Source organism: Symphodus melops (genome assembly GCF_947650265.1).
Source record: "Symphodus melops genome assembly, chromosome: 21".
Classification (NCBI taxonomy): domain Eukaryota; kingdom Metazoa; phylum Chordata; class Actinopteri; order Labriformes; family Labridae; genus Symphodus; species Symphodus melops.
Window position 1 is genome coordinate 7,923,990 of NC_136711.1, and position 20,521 is coordinate 7,944,510.

At 40.4% G+C, this 20,521-nt stretch overlaps 2 protein-coding genes across 4 annotated transcripts in view; both read left to right on the forward strand.

Annotated features, from left to right (window-relative positions):
- baiap2l1a (BAR/IMD domain containing adaptor protein 2 like 1a) overlaps nucleotides 1–5,276 on the forward strand; it is a 31,351-nt gene extending 26,075 nt beyond the window's left edge. The window contains exons 13-14 of the mRNA XM_079372770.1: nucleotides 2,927–2,967; nucleotides 3,074–5,276. Coding sequence (XP_079228896.1) covers nucleotides 2,927–2,967; nucleotides 3,074–3,146 — 114 coding nt within the window. The 3' untranslated portion in view covers nucleotides 3,147–5,276. The remainder of the gene's footprint in view (nucleotides 1–2,926; nucleotides 2,968–3,073) is intronic.
- Nucleotides 5,277–6,278: 1,002 nt separating this feature from the next.
- On the forward strand, nucleotides 6,279–20,497 carry tecpr1a (tectonin beta-propeller repeat containing 1a). Of its 3 annotated transcripts, none has more exons than XM_079333519.1 (24): nucleotides 6,279–6,465; nucleotides 7,323–7,624; nucleotides 8,152–8,334; nucleotides 8,432–8,554; nucleotides 9,223–9,342; nucleotides 9,828–10,002; nucleotides 10,084–10,184; nucleotides 10,656–10,757; nucleotides 11,070–11,218; nucleotides 12,010–12,608; nucleotides 12,794–12,939; nucleotides 13,457–13,612; nucleotides 13,827–13,976; nucleotides 14,183–14,340; nucleotides 14,476–14,706; nucleotides 15,024–15,120; nucleotides 15,349–15,428; nucleotides 15,862–15,918; nucleotides 16,178–16,352; nucleotides 16,647–16,782; nucleotides 16,901–16,993; nucleotides 17,110–17,216; nucleotides 17,634–17,753; nucleotides 19,259–20,497. In XM_079333519.1, the coding sequence occupies exons 2-24, from the start codon at nucleotides 7,400–7,402 to the stop codon at nucleotides 19,343–19,345; spliced, it is 3,570 nt and encodes a 1,189-aa protein (XP_079189645.1). In that variant the 5' UTR covers nucleotides 6,279–6,465; nucleotides 7,323–7,399; the 3' UTR covers nucleotides 19,346–20,497. The 3 variants fall into 3 exon arrangements, with proteins under 3 accessions (XP_079189645.1, XP_079189646.1, XP_079189647.1); XM_079333520.1 differs by having other exon boundaries at nucleotides 7,354–7,624; XM_079333521.1 differs by having other exon boundaries at nucleotides 7,386–7,624.
- The last annotated feature ends 24 nt before the right edge of the window (nucleotides 20,498–20,521 follow it).

The window sequence follows — 20,521 nt, forward strand, 5'->3', positions numbered from 1 at the left end:
TAGCATGAAGCTAGCAAACAAAGCACTTTTGCTAGTTAGACAGATATTTCCTGTCTAAAACAAAAACAGATGACAAATGTGAAAATCACATGTTAACAGAATATTCTCCACATTTGTCTTTGTGAATGCTTAATTCTCTAGCAATCTTTTTGCTGAGAAGATGGGTATCACCTCTGAAGTTGAGAACATGTTAGTATTGTGTTAGAAGCTTGTGATAAACCTTGATGAAACTAGGAATTGTCATGCTCATTATAGCCAATACAATGTTATAATGTGACTGTTATAGTATATGGTATAGTAGCACCTGCTAACAGGCCTTTGTGTCTTCATAAAAGCAAAGATTTTGAATTACCAAACAAGATATTTAGCTGTGGAAGCCCTGTTTATGAAGCCAATTAAAACATTTAAATATGTGTTTTAAAAATTGGTTTGAAATCGAACCTTGTTATAACACGCCTTTATGTTAGCTAAGCTTTTACGAAGATATGATAGGTGGGATTTGATAGCCATTTTGACAATAATCTGAAATTGTATGGCTTTGTACAGCTACAATTTCATTGATGATTTAATTGAGGTTTTTTTGGTTTTTGGCACAGTTTAAGTCACAATGGCAGACTATTACAGTTGGTATTAGCCGATTAATAATTTCCTGTTTGGCTACAGACTTGTGGCTGCTATATTTGAGTGTCTGGAGCTTGGATTTGGCTAGCACTCAGAAAAGATTTTACCTTTCCTGCACTGATATCTTTATTGCTTCATCAGTTGGTCTACGTCCAAACCTCAAAATGAAGTCACTGATGTTGTATTTTATTCCAACTGATCACTTCTTATCAACATCTCCTCTCTGCATCATTGTCACCTCCACTCCCTTAAAGCAGCGTGCCAGGAACACACCTCAATTCCTCCTACCCATTCAAGGAAATGCACTATATTTATCTTAATTATAACTACCAATAAGGAAATGTTATCACGCTACAGGACACTTTTTTTCCCAAGTTCAACAATGTTTAAAACACTTATGCAGAGGAAAAGCGTTAAATAATGCAAATAATTAGTCTGAAAATGCTCCCAGCTTTATTTTGTTCAGGATTCAAGAGGGGGGGATGACTGATAGTTACAGCGGAGAAATAAAGGACAAGAAGGTACAGGTACCATTTTCATTTCCTGCTCTGTGTCAGCTTATTGAGAATGAACTAGTAGCTGTCCAGCAGGCAAGCCCGGACACGCTCCTTTCTCCCTCATCATCAGCTTCTCCTCCGCTCTCTGTACTCAGTGTCCTCTGTATCTGCTGCCTCAGGGTTTAACCATGAAATAAAACATGATGAGGAACACACCTTCTCTCTATGGCAGTCTGCTTTCAACTAATTAGTCTTCTCATTTTAAATTCTTTTAAAAAATACAACCTTTTAGCATGGACAAAAACTTAAATACACTTGTTCTTGCCCCTCCTTTGTTTTGTTTTTAGGGTGCAGAATGCTGACTGTGCTTTTCAGGTTTGTTATTGTAACTGTGGGGCAAAGGTGGACTTTCACCTTGTCAGTTGTATGGACTATTTCCCCCTGCGTTAAGTCTCTCAGGCAGCAATAAAGTCCATTATTCCTTTCTGGTTTCTGAATTAATACATATTTGAAAAGCTGTAAAAGACCAATATTGGTCCATTTTTGTCTTAAGTTTAGAGCTTAGCTTGAATGTTGTACTGTACTTTTACAAAGAAAAAATCTTTTTGTAATACTTTTTTTTTTATATTTCTTATTTAGTTAGCATTGATTTCTTTTGTATTTTTTCTATTGCTGTAAATAATTGTCTGTTTTGAAAACAACAAAAGCTCAAGTTAAGAAATATTGAGGTGTTATGTATGATGAGTTTTTAGTTTGAGTTTGTAATTGAAAAGTTTGTTAAAGGAAGTGCAGTATTGATCACAGGGAGGTATTTCCTGAAAGACTAAAACCAGGGAATAAAAAATCCCAAGTTGTTTGCTCTCTAATGAACGATCTGGCTGATGCATATATTTTATTGGAAAGAGTGCAGTGAAGACCATACATTAAAAGTTTTTTAACTGATAAACTGACATCTGAAAGAATAATAGGTTTACGTTACCTTTAGAAATCTCATCAAAGATAAAAGCCTCTTCATCCCTTTATAGGGCACTCATTGAAATACTTTGAAATTCAAAAATTCAACCTCAGAGTGTTAATGGGGGACATAACTGAACTTTATTTCTGTTAAAAAAAAAGAAACTTTTTTTAATTTCATTTAGAAAAATAAACATTGACAAAGTTACCATATCTGTTTCAAATGCCACAATAGCAGGATCAGTGATGTAGGATGATCTCTTCTGATTAGCTGAGTGAGGATCACATGCTTCTCGACCTTATTGAGGTGCAGAAGGGTGGCCATATGTAATGTGTATCAAAATTACTAAAAATAGTCACTTGACCGATGAAGGGTTAACTACAGAGTCAAATTTAATTCCTCTAATGTATTTTTTTAGCCTTACATAACAAGGGCTAATATGGCACATAATCAAGTATGTGCCATATAAGGCCTCAGGGCTCATACCTGAGATTTATGTTCTTCAACTTTATCGTCGCTATGCCCACTTGACTCAGTAGAAGTGATAACATTGTCGTCATCCTCAGGTAAGAAAAAAAGGAGTGCGTCTTTCACCAGCCTTTCTAGATTGTCTAGATTCCTAACTGGCTGAGGTCTGAGGTTGAAGCTAAACTACATGTCAAATCTTCACTGCACTGTGCTGATGGGAAATCTGATCAAACCAGTCTGGTAACACTGACTTTCCCCTCAGCTGGAGGCAGGGTGTGGATTTCTGGTGATTCTGGTGGTGTGTGTGTGTTTAATGTGTTGTGTGTTATTTCAGTTTGTCTGCTGCATCTCAAAGGGTTTCTTCTTATATATTTTTTGACTACAGGTGTCTTTAGTCAATGGGACTGCAAAGGCTCCCTTTCTGGGGTGAGTGATCTAACACAACTAACAAAAACTCACAGATTTCATCACTCAAAGTTTCTTTAATGACCAGATTATGAAATTGGGTTATTTTCCAATTTTCTCCTTGCAGAGGAGGGAATCCGTTTGCCACAGTCAAGCTGAGACCAACCGTCACGAATGACAGATCAGCACCAGCCATTTAACATCCAGTAGGAGGATTATCACAGCAGACAAGCCTTCATGAGAGTCAAAAACAGGGGACCCTCCTGGCACACCAGATATCACCCCAACCTGAAATCTCACCGGCCTGCATGCTAGCCTCTCTCAGTAGCCTACCATACTGCCCTATTATCTGGATCCATTGTTTTATTGCACAAGTGTATTTAACATTTATCACAGCAGGGAAATATTTCTTAATGAACAAATGAAACACAAGAACTCTGAACGTTTTTTCCTTGTACAAAGCAAATGTTTTGTGTTAAAGTAAATGAGACCAATCCATCCCAAAATGAAAATTCAGAATTTGTCTAATTACATAATGTTAAAGTTCACAAAACAGCCACCTTGTGTTTGTATGGGGTGCTTATAGTGCAGAGCAGAAGAAGAAAGAAATGTCTGACATACATTACATGTAAGTTCAAACAGCTCTGATAATGAAAAATCTGACTAATAAGACTGAAAAGAAGTCTCTTTATCTGTATATACCGTTAGTCATCATGTATAAGTAGCCAATCACCATCCAGCATGTGAAAGAGTTGGCTCAGTCACTACCGCAAAAACTCCTTAAGCATTAGGAGAGGTAGCTAATGAGTGTTGCCATATTAAATGTCTAATGCTAAAACATGCTTCTCATTTAGTATTAGATTATTTATTTTTTATTTAGGATTAGGGTTTGATTTCATGAAAATCGAAAGGATTATCACTCTAAACATCAGGGAATAATCCAAACTAGTAGACATGCTAATTGGAAGTGGAAGTGTAAAAAACAAACCCAGTCTTTTAATCCTAACATTAGGTTAAAAAATCTCAAAACCGTTACCATAACCAAAAAGGGGATTCAAGGCAAATAAATTAAAATGAACAAAGACTTGTTTTAATAATCTGAGGTGAATGTTTTGCATGAACTGTTGTGCAGTTATAAACTGCATTTTGCATTTTGACACACAGCTTAAATACAAGTATATGGGCTGATTGCAGTGGTAACCCTTAGTCAAACTTTTTTGACTTTTGACCCCACTTTGTCTTCACAAAACAGATTATCCAGAACACATACAGCTTTTTGCTCTATTCATTTGTTTGAAGTTGTGTAATAGTTTTTTCTACTGTGCTAACTAAATTTAATGTACATTATATTTGTTATTAATTGATAAATTCGAAGTCTATCTGCTCCCATATGGGATATTGTGTTATGTGTTCTGAGCTTTTAATCCCATGCTGATGAGATAAAACCTGAATCTTCATTTTGGGGTGAACTGTCCTGTTGAGAGGGTTTGTTGTCCTGAAGTCTGCAGTGTTTTAATGCAGAATGAAGAGATCTTAAGGATAGTGAAGAAACACTGATGCTGAGGATGAAGACGGGCACCAAGACTGTTTTCCTGACTTTCCGACGAAAAAAAAATCTGATGTTATTTCTATTTTTATTGACTGTTTTTTTTTTTTAAAGGAATTGTGATAAAAAAAAAAGTTGTGAGAGTGAAGGGAGAGTGATTTGTTAGGGGGGAAAAAAGTTTGTCATTTGAGTGAAGGCAAAACAGTATGTGATGTTTTAATATGACAAGGCTATTTATATTCAGTCTGTTAGTTTGCAATATTTAAATAAGATTTGTATACAGGAGTCAATTCTGTGTAGTGTCCAATGAAATACGACAGATGTCACAACCCCTTGTTGCTTCTGATTTGACAGCTGATGTGTATTTTAAAGAGCAGAACAACGTTTTAAAGAAGGGATTATTTTTCGCTTCTAATGGCTTTACTGTTAAGTGTAGATTCTGCGAGCATTGCACAGTTAATGCAAATTAAAATATACCTTACATGTAGCCATTTGCAGCATATAAAGAAATAAAGTGGGTCATTGTTTGAAATCTGCTCAAGTATTAAGTGTTTTGTGAGAAAAATGCATTTCTCTTTGCCCGTGTTTTCTTTACAGAATATAAATGTATGAAGAGAAACTGATTGAAGTGTTTGTTTTTTTTACCCTGACAGACTCGCTGATGTAAAGTGTGTAAGTGGACCCAACATACAAACATAATTAATCTGCCTTCTACAGAGTATCCTGCCACTGTGTTGACCAGTGTAGTCTTTTTTCCGAATAAAACATGGTTAAGTCAAAATTAGCATAATGAGTGTTTTTTTTGTGCTCTCTCCTTTCATCATACTGCTATTACAGGTTGTTTTCATACTCTGAGATAAAGATTAAGGCCTATTTTTAATCATTGCCATACAACTTTATTTACAACGTGCAAATACTATTAGACAACTGGGAGATATCTACAAAATATTGATGTTTTTTAAGTGTGCGAACTGTAAAATACCACTAAAAAGGAACTTAAAGAAATACTGTTAAGGGCGCCTAATCAATATTCATCAATATTCCTCTTTTTGAAACGGTGTTGATACATAACAGGCCGTGAATTATTTTCTGTGAGGGAGATCACAGTTGGTCTTTTCAGTGCAGTGTCAGGTGTGTGACTGGCTCTGATTTGGACCAGATGTGTTAAGCGCATGTATTCCCTTGAGTTGCAGCTGTCTGTGCTCAACTCATTGTCTCACTATAAGAGATTCTCTGGTTCTTGCTGTGTCTTAGAAGTGTGATCCTACTTGATTATCATTTGACGTGCTTATCATTTCCAACAGCTCTACAGGTGTAGTTTGCTGGGACTAGACTATCTCTAACCCTGCCCTTTTGGTTTCTCCATAAACATGGACATGTCTCAGACATAGTGAGTTTCTATGTACTTCCCTTAGGTTCTCCTTATCTCAGGGCTTTTTACACAAGGGGAACCTTATTAGGATTGTAACTATGTTATACTATGACGATACACTACTGTTTAGCTTTCGCTTAGTCTCTCTGATAAGGAAAGAGATGCTGGTCTGTTATTTAAAATTGTAAAAACATGAACAGAACATGTGTAACTAGATGATGCTAGTCAATTAAATGTGCAAAGTGTTCCTCTATAATGTAGTGCGTTACAAGTATATGTGCTGTAAAGGATGACTGACTGTCCACTACTTGCTTCAGTGTCCGCTGTGAAGTATGACGCAGCAGCGGCCTCTGCTGGAGGATTAAATGTTAAAGAAACCTGCTGCCGCTGAGCCAGCCAATAGGAACAAAGAAACAGCAGCTCTTCCGGTTTCTCGCGGGGGGGAATTAATGCTGTAAATATCAAAGGGCATAGCAGAGTGTCGTACCGACCCGGAGCCTTCATGCTTTAACTACTCTTCATTCATTTCAGCGCGCTGAAGGAGCAGCGGTGACGTCATATCTGCGCTTTTTTATTGACGCTTCATGAGAGGAAACCCCAGGTTGGTGTATTTGAACTCTGTTCATTTTCTATTTCTAGAGTGCTAAGCCTCTAAGCCTGCACCAAAAACAAGCTGATACTGTGTTGCTGTTCAAGCTTAAAGCTGGTTTTACTCTACAATGTACTTTTGTCTTCTTTCATTCTCACCTGCAGTAAATCACCCATTAACCGAAGCTTTTTTAAAATATTGATTGCATAGTGCTAAATGCTGACAGTAGGCTACACAAGGCTATAGTTGATGTTGGTGACAGAGGATACGCCTATTAGCATCAGAACCTCCAGGGGTTACGCAGTGTTGTGAAATGGAGAGCACTGACAAAACGTAGGGCTTGCATTGTGTATAGTCTGACATGTAATCTAGTCCGTGATGTTGTGATTTGTTTCGGGATGTTTAGGTCAATATTGAAACTGTTGTACAAACGGATTTGTACCATCTCAACGCATGATCTTAATTACTGTGTATAGCTCTGCTCTTAGTGGGCTTTTCTGCATTGATTGTGAGGCTTTGATCCCTGTTTTGCTTGTTCAGGTGAAATGATCACACTAACATAAAGTGCACACATTCCTTTAAAAATGAGGATTTAAAAAGTTATTTTTCAGCCTGGGTTTTTTTTGCCTCATATGACCCCTTTCGTTTAGTCTGTTTTTATGTTGTCTTAAACATTTACTGAATTTAGTTTTGGATTCAAGACAGGATTAAATAACTTTTCAAAATGTACAAAATGATTTACATGACATTTTGAATCATTTAAGTTGGTGTACTAGTGTAGCAGCTATAAAATTGTGTATTAATCATGAATTTCATCAGTAGTAAGATGCTGAAAACTAACCCTTTCAAATGATGTCTTTAAATGGCAGGGAGAAACTAAATGAAGGCTATATTGTCTAGATCCACCCTCTTCCTGTCCTCCTGTTCCTAAGGGTCCAGTGCAGCCATGCCCGTCTCCCTGCTATGGGCGGTGGATGTGTACGGGCGGGTCTACAGCCTTTCAACGGCAGGGCAGCAGTGGGAGCAGTGTCGAGATGCCCAGATGGAGTTCAAGCGTGTGACGGCAGCTCAGCAGTGCTGCTGGGGCATCGCCTGTGACAACAACATCTACCTGAACGTCCATGCTTCTGACCTGCCGGTCCGCTACCAGGAGGAGACCTATGAGAACCAGGTTTGTCTCTTCCTCCAATCAGGGGGTCTGTTATCAACAGGTCTTAATCTTTTTATTAGGAGAAAATACTTAATTTCTTTCATTGTCAAAATTATGAATTGCAGAGGACTGCAGATGTAAATAAGCTATAAGACAAATCTGACACAATACATTTCTATTGGCAAAATCTATGTTTAAAAGACGTTTTTATGTACATGATCTCTTTTTAAAAAAAACCTGCTAAAGCTTCCACCTTAGATGTGAATAGACTAAAGTGTGAGTGTTACATCTTCATACAGCGGAGGTCTATTTCCTCTGTTGCTAACTTTAACACACTGTCAGCTGGTGTTTAACAAGCTAATAATAAGAAGAAGCACATTGAACACATTTCCAGGCAGACTTGGTGAACTTGTCAATGTGAAACTCAAATGTAACAAAAACAAAATAAGTTTCATGCCTCCTATGAAACATGTTGCACCATTTCTCCTCTAAATAATGTGAAGTGTAGGCTCGAAGTGACTACCGTACTTTGTCTTTCTGTCTGTCAGCGATGGAACCCTGTTGATGGCTTCTCAGAGCGATTGTTGCTAAGCGACCGCTGGCAGTGGAGTGACGTCACAGGTTTGCAACATCAGCCTCTAGACAGTTTCATACTCCCCTCCAGCAGCTGGGAGTGGGAGGGCGACTGGTATGTGGATGAAAACTTCGAGGGGGAGCCCACAGAGAAAGAGGTGAGGGTTTATCATTTCATTTTGCTGCAACTTGTTACTTTAATGAACTTCCTCCTTTTTTTTTTCTTTTTTTTTACTGAGGAGTTTGTGTCTTCAGGGTTGGAACTATGCCATCGATTTTCCAGCTACCTACACCAAAGACAAGAAGTGGAACTCCTGTGTTCGAAGGAGACGATGGCTTCGCTACAGGAGGTACAAAGCCATGGACACCTGGGCTAAGGTGTGTACTAGTCTATATGTGGGTCTGTGTGTTTGAGTTCCTGAGTCCTCACCAACACAAAGAGGATGGAGCACATTACACTGTGCTTCAATCACTGCACTGGCTGCCTGAGTGTCTAAGGATCAACTTTAAAATCCTACGACTGGTCTATAAAGCACTGAATGGTCTTGGCCCTAAATACATGTCAGATCTACTTGTAGAATATAAAACATCCAGACCGCTCAGGTCCTCAGGAAGAGCTTTTCTCAGTGTTCAAAGAGTCAGAAGCTAACAAGGGGAAGCAGCTTTTAGTTACTACGCTCCTCACCCGTGGAACCTGCACACCTGAGGACTGCTGTCACACTCAGCTCTTTTAAATCAGGCCTTAAAACTTTATTATTCACTCAGGCTTTACACGAGACATATACTTTCTGCCTTACTGCAACACATTGTTAATTTCTTAATACTTTTTAATAGTGTTTTCTTTATAGAGTATTTTTACATTCTTTTCTCTTTTAATGATGTACAATCTTTCTTTTGCTCTGCATTCTTTCCTTAAGCTTTGTTTTAATGTATTTCTGTTTTTATGTCTGTAAGCACTGTGAATTGCCTTGTGACTGAACAGCGCTGTATAAAAAGACTAAGTGTAAGCGTTCATTATGTTCACGTGCCCCGCTGTGTGTCGACAGATCCCCACACAGCAGACGACTCTACCGGATCCCTTCAGCGACATCAGCTGTGGAGGCTGGGAGATCAGCGAGGAGCCCAGAGGCCGGCTGTCACTGTGGGCCGTGTCCCTGCAGGGCAAGGTACGGCTTAATAGAACTTTTATGAGCTGTTTTACCTTCCATTCAATAGGCCAACCAGTTGTTTTTTTTTAGTTAATGTGATTGTGTTCACACATGCTATGCCTTTGTAAACAACAGAGTTTGCTGTGTGATTCTATTATGACAATGTTTGTCTGTACATCAATGCCATGTCTAGTATAACAAAATCATAATATCCAAGAGATGAGCAAGTTATAGTGGCGAACAGAAAGTATGTACAGGTCATGTGACCTCAGGGAATAAACATCAACACCCCTGATCACAAGTTGAATTCCTCTGATTATATCCTGCTGCGTTCTCACATCAGCTCCCTCAGACTTTATTCTGAAAAAACACCAGGGCGCTGGCAGGAGAAACTCTCCAATTTGGTTGTTTGCATTCAGACATGCAATCCAGCCTATAAACTTTAGGAGTATTTCTTTTGTGCAAGTGTGAACAAGGCTTAACTCTCTTGTCTCTCTATCCAGGTTTGGTTCAGGGAAGGAATCTGTCATCACAATCCTGAGGGATCTTCGTGGGAGGAGGTGCTTGTCCCCGGTGAGGTGGTCCAGATCAGCTGTGGCCCTGGGGATCTGGTCTGGGCCGTGCTGTGGGAGGGGCAACTCATAGTCAGGGAGGGCATCGGAAGAGACTGCCCAAGAGGTACATTGACTAACCAAAGGTGGAAAACATGTGGTTTGACTATGATTGTCTGCATTGAAAATAATATTGTCTGCACGTCAGGTACCTCCTGGACTGTGGTGAACTCTCCTAGTCCGGATGTCGGAGCCATTCATGCAGCTGTGGGAGTCAGTGTTCTTTGGGCTTTAACCAAGGACAATAAAGTAAGAAAAACGTCCAACATTAACTGAAAGAAATAAAAACTATGATTGAAATACTGCTGAAAACGTGTAAAAAAATAATCTAATATTATTTATCAAGTTATACAATTATACAACATCTTTTGGTATTGACATAACTGTTTGTGTAACTTGGCTTCAGCAGTTTTGTGTTTCAATGAATAAATAAGTTAAAAAAATCCAACCGTCTGAATGGCTTAGAATTAACTAAGAGAAAGCAGTCGTGCACCAACCTGACTTTAAATTCATCAATTTTCAGCTCTGTAAAAAGTGAAATAAACATATAAAGCACTATTCTAACAAAGCAGTGATAGCTTAGCTTTGTTGGGGCGGTCAGAGTTTTGTGCATTTAGCAATAACAAACACAAAACTTGTGTGGGTGAACTGTTGACTTAGTGTTTGAGCAGAATGACGTTATTAGTGATCATTTTTCACCACACTCTCCGGCTTTGTCAGGTGTGGTTCAGACGAGGCGTGAACTCCCACAACCCCTGTGGGTCCGGCTGGATCAGCATGGTTGGAGAAATGATCATGATCAATGTCGGACTCAATGATCAGGTAAATATACATTACATCTCCCAGATAACTTTTAAGATATACCGTAAAACTTCGAATAAAAGCCCATCTCAATTGGAGGCCAGTCCCTTTTACCAGCCTGCTGTTGTGTTTAGTGTTGAACTACTTTTCAGATCAATAACATAGAGAAAACGCTGCAAGGAACAAAGTTGTACTTCAACATCATGTAATTAAAAGCCTGGGCTGTTAATTGAAGTTTTATGGTATTGTATCAAGCAGCATTGATAAACAGCAATAAGAGTCAAGTCATGGCAAATCGACATGATGCGATAAGTGAACCTACTTCTGTTGTAGGTGTTGGCAATCAGCTATGAGGACCGGGCGGTGTGCTTCCGACAAGGTGTGACCTCTAGCGAACTCAGCGGAAAAACCTGGAGGGCCATAAACGTCCCCCGAGACGGAGACCGATCTCAATCCAGTGCGAGCGCAAGCAGCCTGCAGAGGTGGCAAAGCTTTCGAAGTCACAGACGTATACAGACACTGACAATGATAAAGACAGATTGAGGGAGTAGGCACCTGACATAAAAGTTACCATGAAACGCCTAGAGGAAGGCTTTTTGATTCTGCACTTTTAAGAGTCTCGGATGCTCTTTAGTGTGTTTTCCAGGTATCTTGTGCATCTTTAGGCTCATCTATGTGCAGAAATTAAAAGTCTGCGGAAACGCGGCTTCTTCTACCCCCTCCTGTTAGCAGTAGCAATAGCTGCATGAAATGCTCGGTCCCAAGCCCCCCTCTGATCCAAGCCTTTTGGCACGTTATAGCAAGCACAAGCTGCCCTCGGACAGACTGTAGCATTCCCAATATGGTAAAAGGGGCGGGCGGGAAATATCCGGTGGCAAGTATCCTATAGTATCCTGGTGCCAAGTGTAACTTTCAAGCATGTTTGGAAAGGTAAACAATACATTTGGACTGGATTTTGAAAACATTTATTAAACACCTCCAAGTACAAGCTGAGTCTTAGTGTAAAATAAGAAAGCAAAAATGTAAAAAACAGAAAATGTTCATTGTTCTGTCACTTACTGGCATTAAGATTACAATTATCAAAAAAGGATTAGTCATGGAAACACATTATGATTTCATCATTCTTTTCAAAGAATCTGTCAGCAGCTACTTGGACGGGTACAGATACAGTATATCCCACTACTTACTATTATGTCCCCATATATACAATGTTAGAATATCTGCAGGGCAACAAATGATAAATGAATCCTGTTCCTCTTCCTCCTCCTCACAGTGCTGGATGCTACTTCTGTGGTGAGGTCCAGGTTCAGACAGCATCGAGCGATGTGGAATCGGATGTAGACAAAGCATCTACAGACGGAGCCAACTGCCTCGTCACCTCCACTTCCCCAGAGTCCTTCGTGGACGCCCCCTCAGACCAACATACAGAGACCCCCAAACCACGCATCCCCAAAGTCACCAGCGACAGTTTCATCTCTGAACTTGTCTCTGACAGAGAAACAGGAAAGCTCTCCAAAGAGGGCGGCTCTGTGGCTCCAGCTGTTCTAGAGGAGGAGACTATTGCTGAAGATGGGGAGGTCAAAGCCCCCTCTGATGCTTTAGCTGTTTCCTTAAGCCAGGCTGGAGCTCCTCTTGACCCTCAGTGGAGTAATGTGGACCTGGAAGAGGCGCAGGGACAGCCGGCTCAGACTGGAGCGGTACTGGACTCAGCTGACACCTGCAGCTTGTCGTCAGTGGCCACATATACCCTGGCCATGGAGGACCCGTACGGAGCGGATGAGCACCCTCTGTGGGCGTGGGTCAGTGGAGGAGGGTGCTCTGTGGACAGTCACTCCCAACTCAGCTGGTTCAACAGCTCCATGAACGCTTCCTGTAAGTGAAATGTATTTATCTTTTCTCTTTAACCTTACAGCTTAATACAGAGCCAGTGCTCTAAAGTTTAACACATTTCTGCAGGTAAGGAAGAGCTTAATAATAATCTCTGATCTATGGGATCATAAAAGTCTGTTCATGTTGTTTCCATCACTGATTTTTTTTTCTCTCTCTATCCTTCCCAGTATTGGTCCAGTCAGTCCAGTCCATGAGTCTGTCCATCACCCCGGCACAGACGGCAGCCTGGAAGAGACAAATCTTTGAGCAACTCAATGAGAGGACCAAAAGAGAGATGGATAATTTCCGACATTATGAACAAGCCATAGAACAGGTCAATGAAAGCCTGATACCATTTCCAACCACCTGACCCTATCCTAGTACTGGAATGCCCTTAACTCAGGAGTGGGCCATCAGTATAAAGACACAACGTTTAGAGGTTCAAACCCTAATCTAGACAATCAAATGACTCCAGGTTTGAACTTACTGCGTCATCATTTGAAACATGACACTTTTTATGTCAATAAATATTTGACTTCTCAGTACCTGCAGAAAACTGAAAAATATTGTGAATAGGATTTTTTTATGTGATTGTTCAGAAAATGGGCTTCTTTCTCTGCACCTTCAGCAATATACTATTTTACTATTTTACCAAAAAAAAAAAAAAACAGGAGTAGCAGTCATCTGCAGGACTAAACTAAGTACTTGGGCCCAGTGTTAGGAGGATTGGGATTCAGCATGTATACTATTTTAGTTTATTTGTTCTATGACACTTCGTCCGGTCCCTGTCTTTGAATGGTAATTTTCTTCTTTCTTTATTTTCATAAATCACAACACTCGCCACAATGCAGTCAGTGTGGATAAAGAAGGGAACCATGCAGTGGTGGAGAGACTGGAAGCCACACAAGTGGATGGATGTGCATTTTGCCTTGGAGCAGTTCTCAGGACCAGAGGGCAACAAGGACGGCATCCTTTTCATCTATTACAACTTCTATGAGGAGAAGAAGGTGATGGCCAGGTGTCTGTGTGTTTGTATGACTAAAACTAAATGTTCAGTGACAAAATCAGATTGTCATGAAGCCAACAGATGAACAATTTATACCTTTGGTAATAAAATGAATCATTGCTGCTACTGATGTTCTCTTATTTTTCTTCCTCTATTAACATCATATTTTATATCCTCTTTCCCTTTTCTCCTCTCTCTGTTGTTGCCCTCTCTAGTACCTGCATGCCTTCATCAACGAGGTCACCATCCTGGTTCCTATACTAAATGACTACAAACACACTTTTGCCATCTACACTCCTGAGCGGACCAAACAGAGGTGGCCAATCAGAGTGGCTGCAGCTACAGAGCTGGAGATGCACGACTGGGTACGAATGCTGTACTTTGCACCTTTTATTTTTATTTGAAAAAACTGCTTCCAGCATCTTGTGATTTGCCCCGATGTGTGACATGCACACATTTCTAAGGTTGTCTTCTTTCGATTATGTCTAATTGTGTCTCACTTGTCTCTCTCTCTCACTCTCTCTCCCTCTACAACCAACTCTGTCCGCTTTCCCTCCATTACAATCTCAAGCTGGCATTGTTGAGCGTGTCATGCTGTGACTCCAGGGGGATCCAGGGTCCCCCCTCCAAACAGGCCATCTGGTCTATTACCTGTAAAGGGGACATCTTTGTCAGTGAGCCCTCGCCTGCCCTGGAGGCAATGCCTTACCCCACACCCTGCGATCAGATGTAAGAATAACAAATAATCTGATGTGATGATAGATAAGTGTGTAGTCATCATTTTATTTTCACTCATTTATATTTGCAGCAGTTTTTTCTTTTCTTACTGAATAATCTTGTATGAAAAACGTCTCCCTTTTTCAGGTTCTGGCGGCAGGTTGGAGGTCACCTCCGTATAATCGAGTGTAACAGTGTTGGCATCGTGTGGGGGATCGGCTTTGACCACACAGCCTGGATCTACACGGGGGGCTATGGAGGAGGCTTCTTCCAGGGACTGGCCAGCAGCACAGATAACATTTACACACAAGTGGATGTGAAGAGCGTCTACATCTATGAGAACCACAGGTGGAACCCCGTCACCGGCTACACCAACAGGTAGTGTACTCACTTCAGGCAGCGCTGAGATTCAAGTCAAGAGTCAATGTTTGTTCTTCAAAGATGGCATCTATGAAATGTACCTGGATTGGGTTTGTAAGAAGTAATTGCTGGTGAAACATTTGTTGTGATGTTTTTAAGAAGCACACGTTACCGGCTGAGCCATACTGCCAGCAAATACATTTCTATTGTGTGTGATTTGTTCAGATTTGTAGACAAGGACAGCTCGTCTTAGATTTGAAGGCTGCTGCTTCACATGTACTAACAACTTGGAATATACCTCACCTCTTATCTAAAGTCTGTTTGATTTATTTTAGAGGGCTACCGACAGACCGCTACATGTGGAGCGATGCATCAGGACTACATGAGTGCACGAAAACAAATACAAAACCTCCCTCTCCGCAGTGGACGTGGGTAAGTATAGACACACACACAAACACACACACACACACACACAACCAATCAGCCTGTCCAGTTCCCATGGGAATAGAGTGATAACACACACACTGTGACAGGCTACCATCCCTCTATTATCGCCTGTTTCAAAACCTTGAATGATTGTTTTATAAATGAACCTGTCAAGGTTTCTAGCTCAAATAGAATTGAAATGTGTGTTTCAACCCCCACACGTGTTTTTTCCAGGTGTCTGACTGGGCCATCGACTACAGTGTCTCTGGAGGGACAGACAAAGAGGGCTGGCAATATGCTGCAGATTTTCCAGCGTAGGTTTCATATTTCCTCTCCTCAGAAGGACCCGCTGTGTCAGTTAGTTCACCTCCTGCACATCAGCACACCCACCCGCACTCTCAGGTCTTCTTCTTCCACTCTACTCACTGCACCACCTCCACGCCTGTCCAGAGCCTTCAGTCACTCTGCCCGCCACCTTTAGAACTCACATTTTTAAATCACATCTCAAAATGCATTTTTTTTTAACTGGCATATTCGGTCTGATCCTTCTCCCTCTGGTCTGATAAATCCTCTACATCCTGTACATTTGTGTTTTTAATGATAATTTTACTGATGTATTGTTTTGAATTTTTGCTTTCTAAGTGACCTTGAGAGTTTTGAAAAGCAACTTCAAATAAAATGTATTATTATTATTCATATATTGCCTGTTATTTTTTCCTCTTTTCTCTTCCTCTTCTCTTCCCGCAGGTCATATCACGGCTATAAAACGATGAAGGACTTTGTGCGTCGCAGGCGATGGGCCAGGTACTATAAAAAGCAACACTGGCTTATTAGTATTTCCAATCTATTTGTTTAGCAGGTACAGAGAGGTCTGTATCTGCACTTGACATTTGCATTTTTTGTTTATGTGATTGTTTAGGTTTAAAAATAAAGTGTCAACACAAGATGAGGAGAACGTGCCAGGTGTTAGCATAGCCATCATTTAAGCACATCTCTAACTCCTGAATGATTCTTTCTGCAAAGAGAAAGTCAGCTGTCAGATTTGTGCTTTCCTCCTACACAGAAAGTGCAAACTGGCCACAACAGGACCCTGGCAAGAAATCCCCCCAATACCATTGAGTGACGTGGCCATCCTGCCGTGTGCAGCTCAGAGCAGTGTGGATGTGGTTCCTCTGTGGGCGATCAGCAACAAGGGAGACGTCCTGTGCAGACTGGGAGTCACCGCTCTGACCCCTGCTGTGAGTCACAATAAGACTGTCATGAACAGGTTTACCTGTATTTGATGAGTTACGCACAAACACCCACTGACACTTTTATCATTGCTTCTGTTCAGAACTTTAACATTACATTATCCTTGTTTTGGACACGATGGAAACCTTACCTTTAACTTGTCTTTTCAGGACAAGTTAGAGTGCACTAATCCTGTAAACAGATAAAAAATGCAATGATTCTACCAGTGGAGTCAAAAAAAGAGGAATGTCAAGAAGCTTGTGAGATTCAATTGCTCTAACATCCTCTTGTTGGTCTTTCAGGGATCCTCATGGCTCCATGTGGGAACTGACCAGCCTTTCAAGTCTGTCTCGATAGGGGCAGCCAGCCAGGTTTGGGCCATCGCCAGAGACGGTTCTGCCTTCTACAGAGGATCAGTCTCTTCACAAAACCCGGCAGGTCAGTGGGTCTAGCAACTTCAAGTTTGCTTTCGAATGATCCAAGGTACAAAACCAAAACTTTTCAGCCTCCAATACCACCAAACAATATTCAGAGTTCTGTGTGTCTCCCTCTGCAGGAGACTGCTGGTACCACATCCCCTCTCCATCCAAACAGAAGCTGAAGCAGGTGTCTGTCGGGAGGACTTCTGTCTACACCGTAGATGAAAACAGTAAAGCGTTTTGATTCGTTTTTATTGCTCACATTTAACAAAACCCTTATATTATTGGGTAGAGTCTTGATATCAATGTTTGCTGGTGGAGAGATTTCGATTTTTCTGTTGCCCAGGTAACCTGTGGTACCGGCAGGGTGTAACCCCAAGCTACCCTCAGGGCTCCTCCTGGGAACACATCTCTAACAATGTGCGTAAGGTCTCTGTAGGACCTCTGGACCAGGTCAGTACCAGGAATTCAGCCCTACTATGTTGAACTTATAGTCACAGTTTGTTACTGTCTGTATTTAAGTAAGCATAGCTGTAGATGTCATAGTTTCATATTCATATATGTTCTTAGTGTTTTTTTGTGCGTGCTGCCTCTATGGTTGCTTTTCAAGATTTATGTGGTCATCACACTGAGACGAGGTAGATTAGTATGAGCTTGAGCAGCTGTTGGCGGTCTACATATTTCTTCTAACATATGTCTAAAACATTGAGGTTTTTGTCCTCACAGTATTTATTTTTAGCATTCGGAGCTTCAAACATGAAAGTTTGCTTCTTTAATGAATGATTGAAATTTCTCCATGTATGTGTCTGCACATACAATTAGCAGAAACACTACGTTGAGGTTGTAAACACTACTGTTTTGGGGTTGTAGGTGTGGATCATAGCAGACAAAGTTCAGGGCAGCCACAGTCTGAGCTGTGGAACAGTTTGTCATCGACTCGGAGTCCAACCGAGGGAGCCTAAAGGACAGTCATGGGACTACGGCATCGGGGTGAGCCTCTGAAGAAACTGACTCTTAACAGTGCTGTTTGTAGGTTTGGTGTAAGAATTGTGCCAATATGCAGTGTGCTGTTTTTTTCCAACATAATTTTGCCAATTGAAGATGCTGACACGAGTGTATGCACAGGTTTTCTACCTTCTTTATGTTTCAAGGTGCATGACGCCACCGAGTGTGTCAGAGTGAATGACATCAGATCACCAAACCAGTCAGCTCATGTTTGGTGATCGTCATCCATTTCATAAAAAAAGTAATTCAGAAGCTGATATTGGATTTAAAAAGTATTTCTTTCTCTATTCCGAACACATGGAGATTCTATCGTACAGCCCCAGCAGTCAATTTCATGTACCTTATTTGCAGTCTCCTCGGTCCTCGGCCGAACCGGAAGTAGTTCCAAAGCTGCCATGTTGAGAGCTGACTTCACGGAAGTCTTTTCACTGACAGACACGCCCCCTTCTCGTATATCACTCATTGATTGGACGCTGCACAGGATCAGACTTCAGTGAAACTTCTCAACATGAGCAGAGTTTAATACCTGAGAAAAGACGGACATTAAAAAGACGCTAAACGGAGCGTCGGACATTTAAACAGATGATGAACATCAGTGAGTTTGTAAAGAGTCGATCTGTGATGAGCTGGGATTAAAAAGAGTCTGACGAAGAGGAGTCCGTTTTATATCCTCACTTATTTATCTTCTGAACGTTTCATCATTTAGATTCTAATCAATCATTTTCAGTATCCTGACACATAAATATCCGTTTATAAAATACAGAGTTGGTTGTCTAAATACAGGCGAGGTTAAGTCAAAACTGTTTAATAATAATCAATAATTATAGACAATTCGAAATTACATCTTTGAGTCAGTAGAAACTGTCCTTTTGGTTATGAGTAGACTGCAGGTTGTTCTTCAGGTGTTTTTTTTTATCAACTAAAGAGACTAAACACTAACTGTGTGTATTTGATGAGAAATAATACAGTGTGTGTGTGTTTAATGAGAAATAATACAGTGCGTGTTTGTGTGGACATAAACAGCTGTTCGGCTGATTGACAGCTGAACGTGATCAGCTGATGTCGCGTCATGTGACGCTGTCGAGGAAACAACGTCTCGTGTCTTAAAGCTGATTTCCTCGGTCCTCTCTCCTTGGCTTCGTTTCCTCCGTGCATCTCTGGTGGGCGGGACTAAGACGCAAGTGGAGGAGACAATTCGGAGGACACTCGGTGCAAATAAGGGACATGAGATTGAGCCAGAGTGATTGTGTGTTTTGATGAATGGATTGATCTCTGAAAGCATTGATTTCAGTTTTAGCTAAATACACCGTTGAAGGAATTATAACAATCATTCATGTAATCTTTCTGCTGACAGGTAATTTGTTTTCATTTTTGTTGACAGTAACTTTATTTAAAAAAAAAAAAAAGCTTCTGTATCAGATGGACTGTAATGAGACATTTAATATTTTTGATATTATTTCTTATTTCTCTCTCTGTCTCTCTGTGTTTAGGGTGGATGGGACCACATTACAGTAAGAGGGAACTCCATGGAGCCCCCCCGTCTTCCCTCTCTAACAGAGCTGTCAGTCCAAATGTAGAACACACCCCCCCCCCTCTCAGGAAAACAGAAGTCAACTGCAATGCTTTTAGATGCTAAACACTAACACACTAAGTGCATACCTACTGTTTATACAAAACTTAAAACCTCTTTACCTTTGAGGAACTGTTGTTTTGTTTTACTTTCAACACTGGAATGACAGTTTTCCACTCTACTCATTGTTTCAGAAAATGTGATGTTAAATGAATGAAAAATCTTAAATGCTGCGCACACACTTCCTCTTTATCCTCTAACGAGCCACAAGTCTTTAACCTCAATGTATTTCCTTTCACCAGCCATTCATCTCCTCAGTACAGGCATCGTTGTCTCATTTTTTACCATCTCTGTTTGTGAGTCACAGACATGAATACGGTGATCTGAATGCATTTATATGTTGATGTTTGTTTAAAACATCACATGAAAGGTGAAGACAAATGTTTTTGTGATTTAGGATAATGAGGCGAAAACTGTGTGAAACTGAATTTAAACAGGCTGCTGGAAACCTGGCTACAAACTTGCTGTTTAAGGTAGACAAACCAAATCCATTTAAGCCTTTTCTGTTGTAATGGTAAAACTGAGACTAAACTTATTTTTTAGGACTTCCCACTGCCTTCCATACCATTGGATGTCTTTTTTTATGCCAGGATGTAGCACCTGTAAAAAGATTTGGTTTCATTTACCGAAGGTTGTCGTTGCAAGCTTTGTAACAAAAGCTTAGTAATGTTTTTAAAGATATTCATGGTTGTTTCAGTTCTAACAAGTGATGTGAAGATGGCAAAGTGTGAAATCTATTGTAAAAGTGTTTTGGTTGAAAAGCTTAATTGAACCTTCCTCCCTTCTCAGGAGAATGTTTGCATTTGCATGCTGCCAACTTCCTTTGTACGGATGGTAATTATATGTACGAGCAAACCGAAGAAAACTACCTGTAAAATACCTGTAAATCTGTAAAATACGAGTGTCATTCCGTCAATCAAATGGTGATATCATAAAGTGGGATAGTGTTTGTACATTCGACAAAGAGACATTTGGTAAAAATGCAGTGCAAATAATATTTATAAAGAGACCCTACAATGATGTGATGATGATCAGTTCTGGTATTAACTTAGGTTAACATCAGTCTAAATGCACGCACATCATAATGAATTTATATGAAGCAGCTTTGAAATGTAAGTGTACA

Coding starts and splice junctions, on each gene's coding strand:
- tecpr1a (XM_079333519.1), top strand. CDS start 7,400: ATGCCCGTCTCCCTGCTATGGGCGGTGGATGTGTACGGGCGGGTCTAC. Junction 13,977..14,182: donor AGCTGGAGATGCACGACTGG/GTACGAATGCTG, acceptor TACAATCTCAAG/CTGGCATTGTTGAGCGTGTC. Junction 17,217..17,633: donor CTGTAGGACCTCTGGACCAG/GTCAGTACCAGG, acceptor TTGGGGTTGTAG/GTGTGGATCATAGCAGACAA.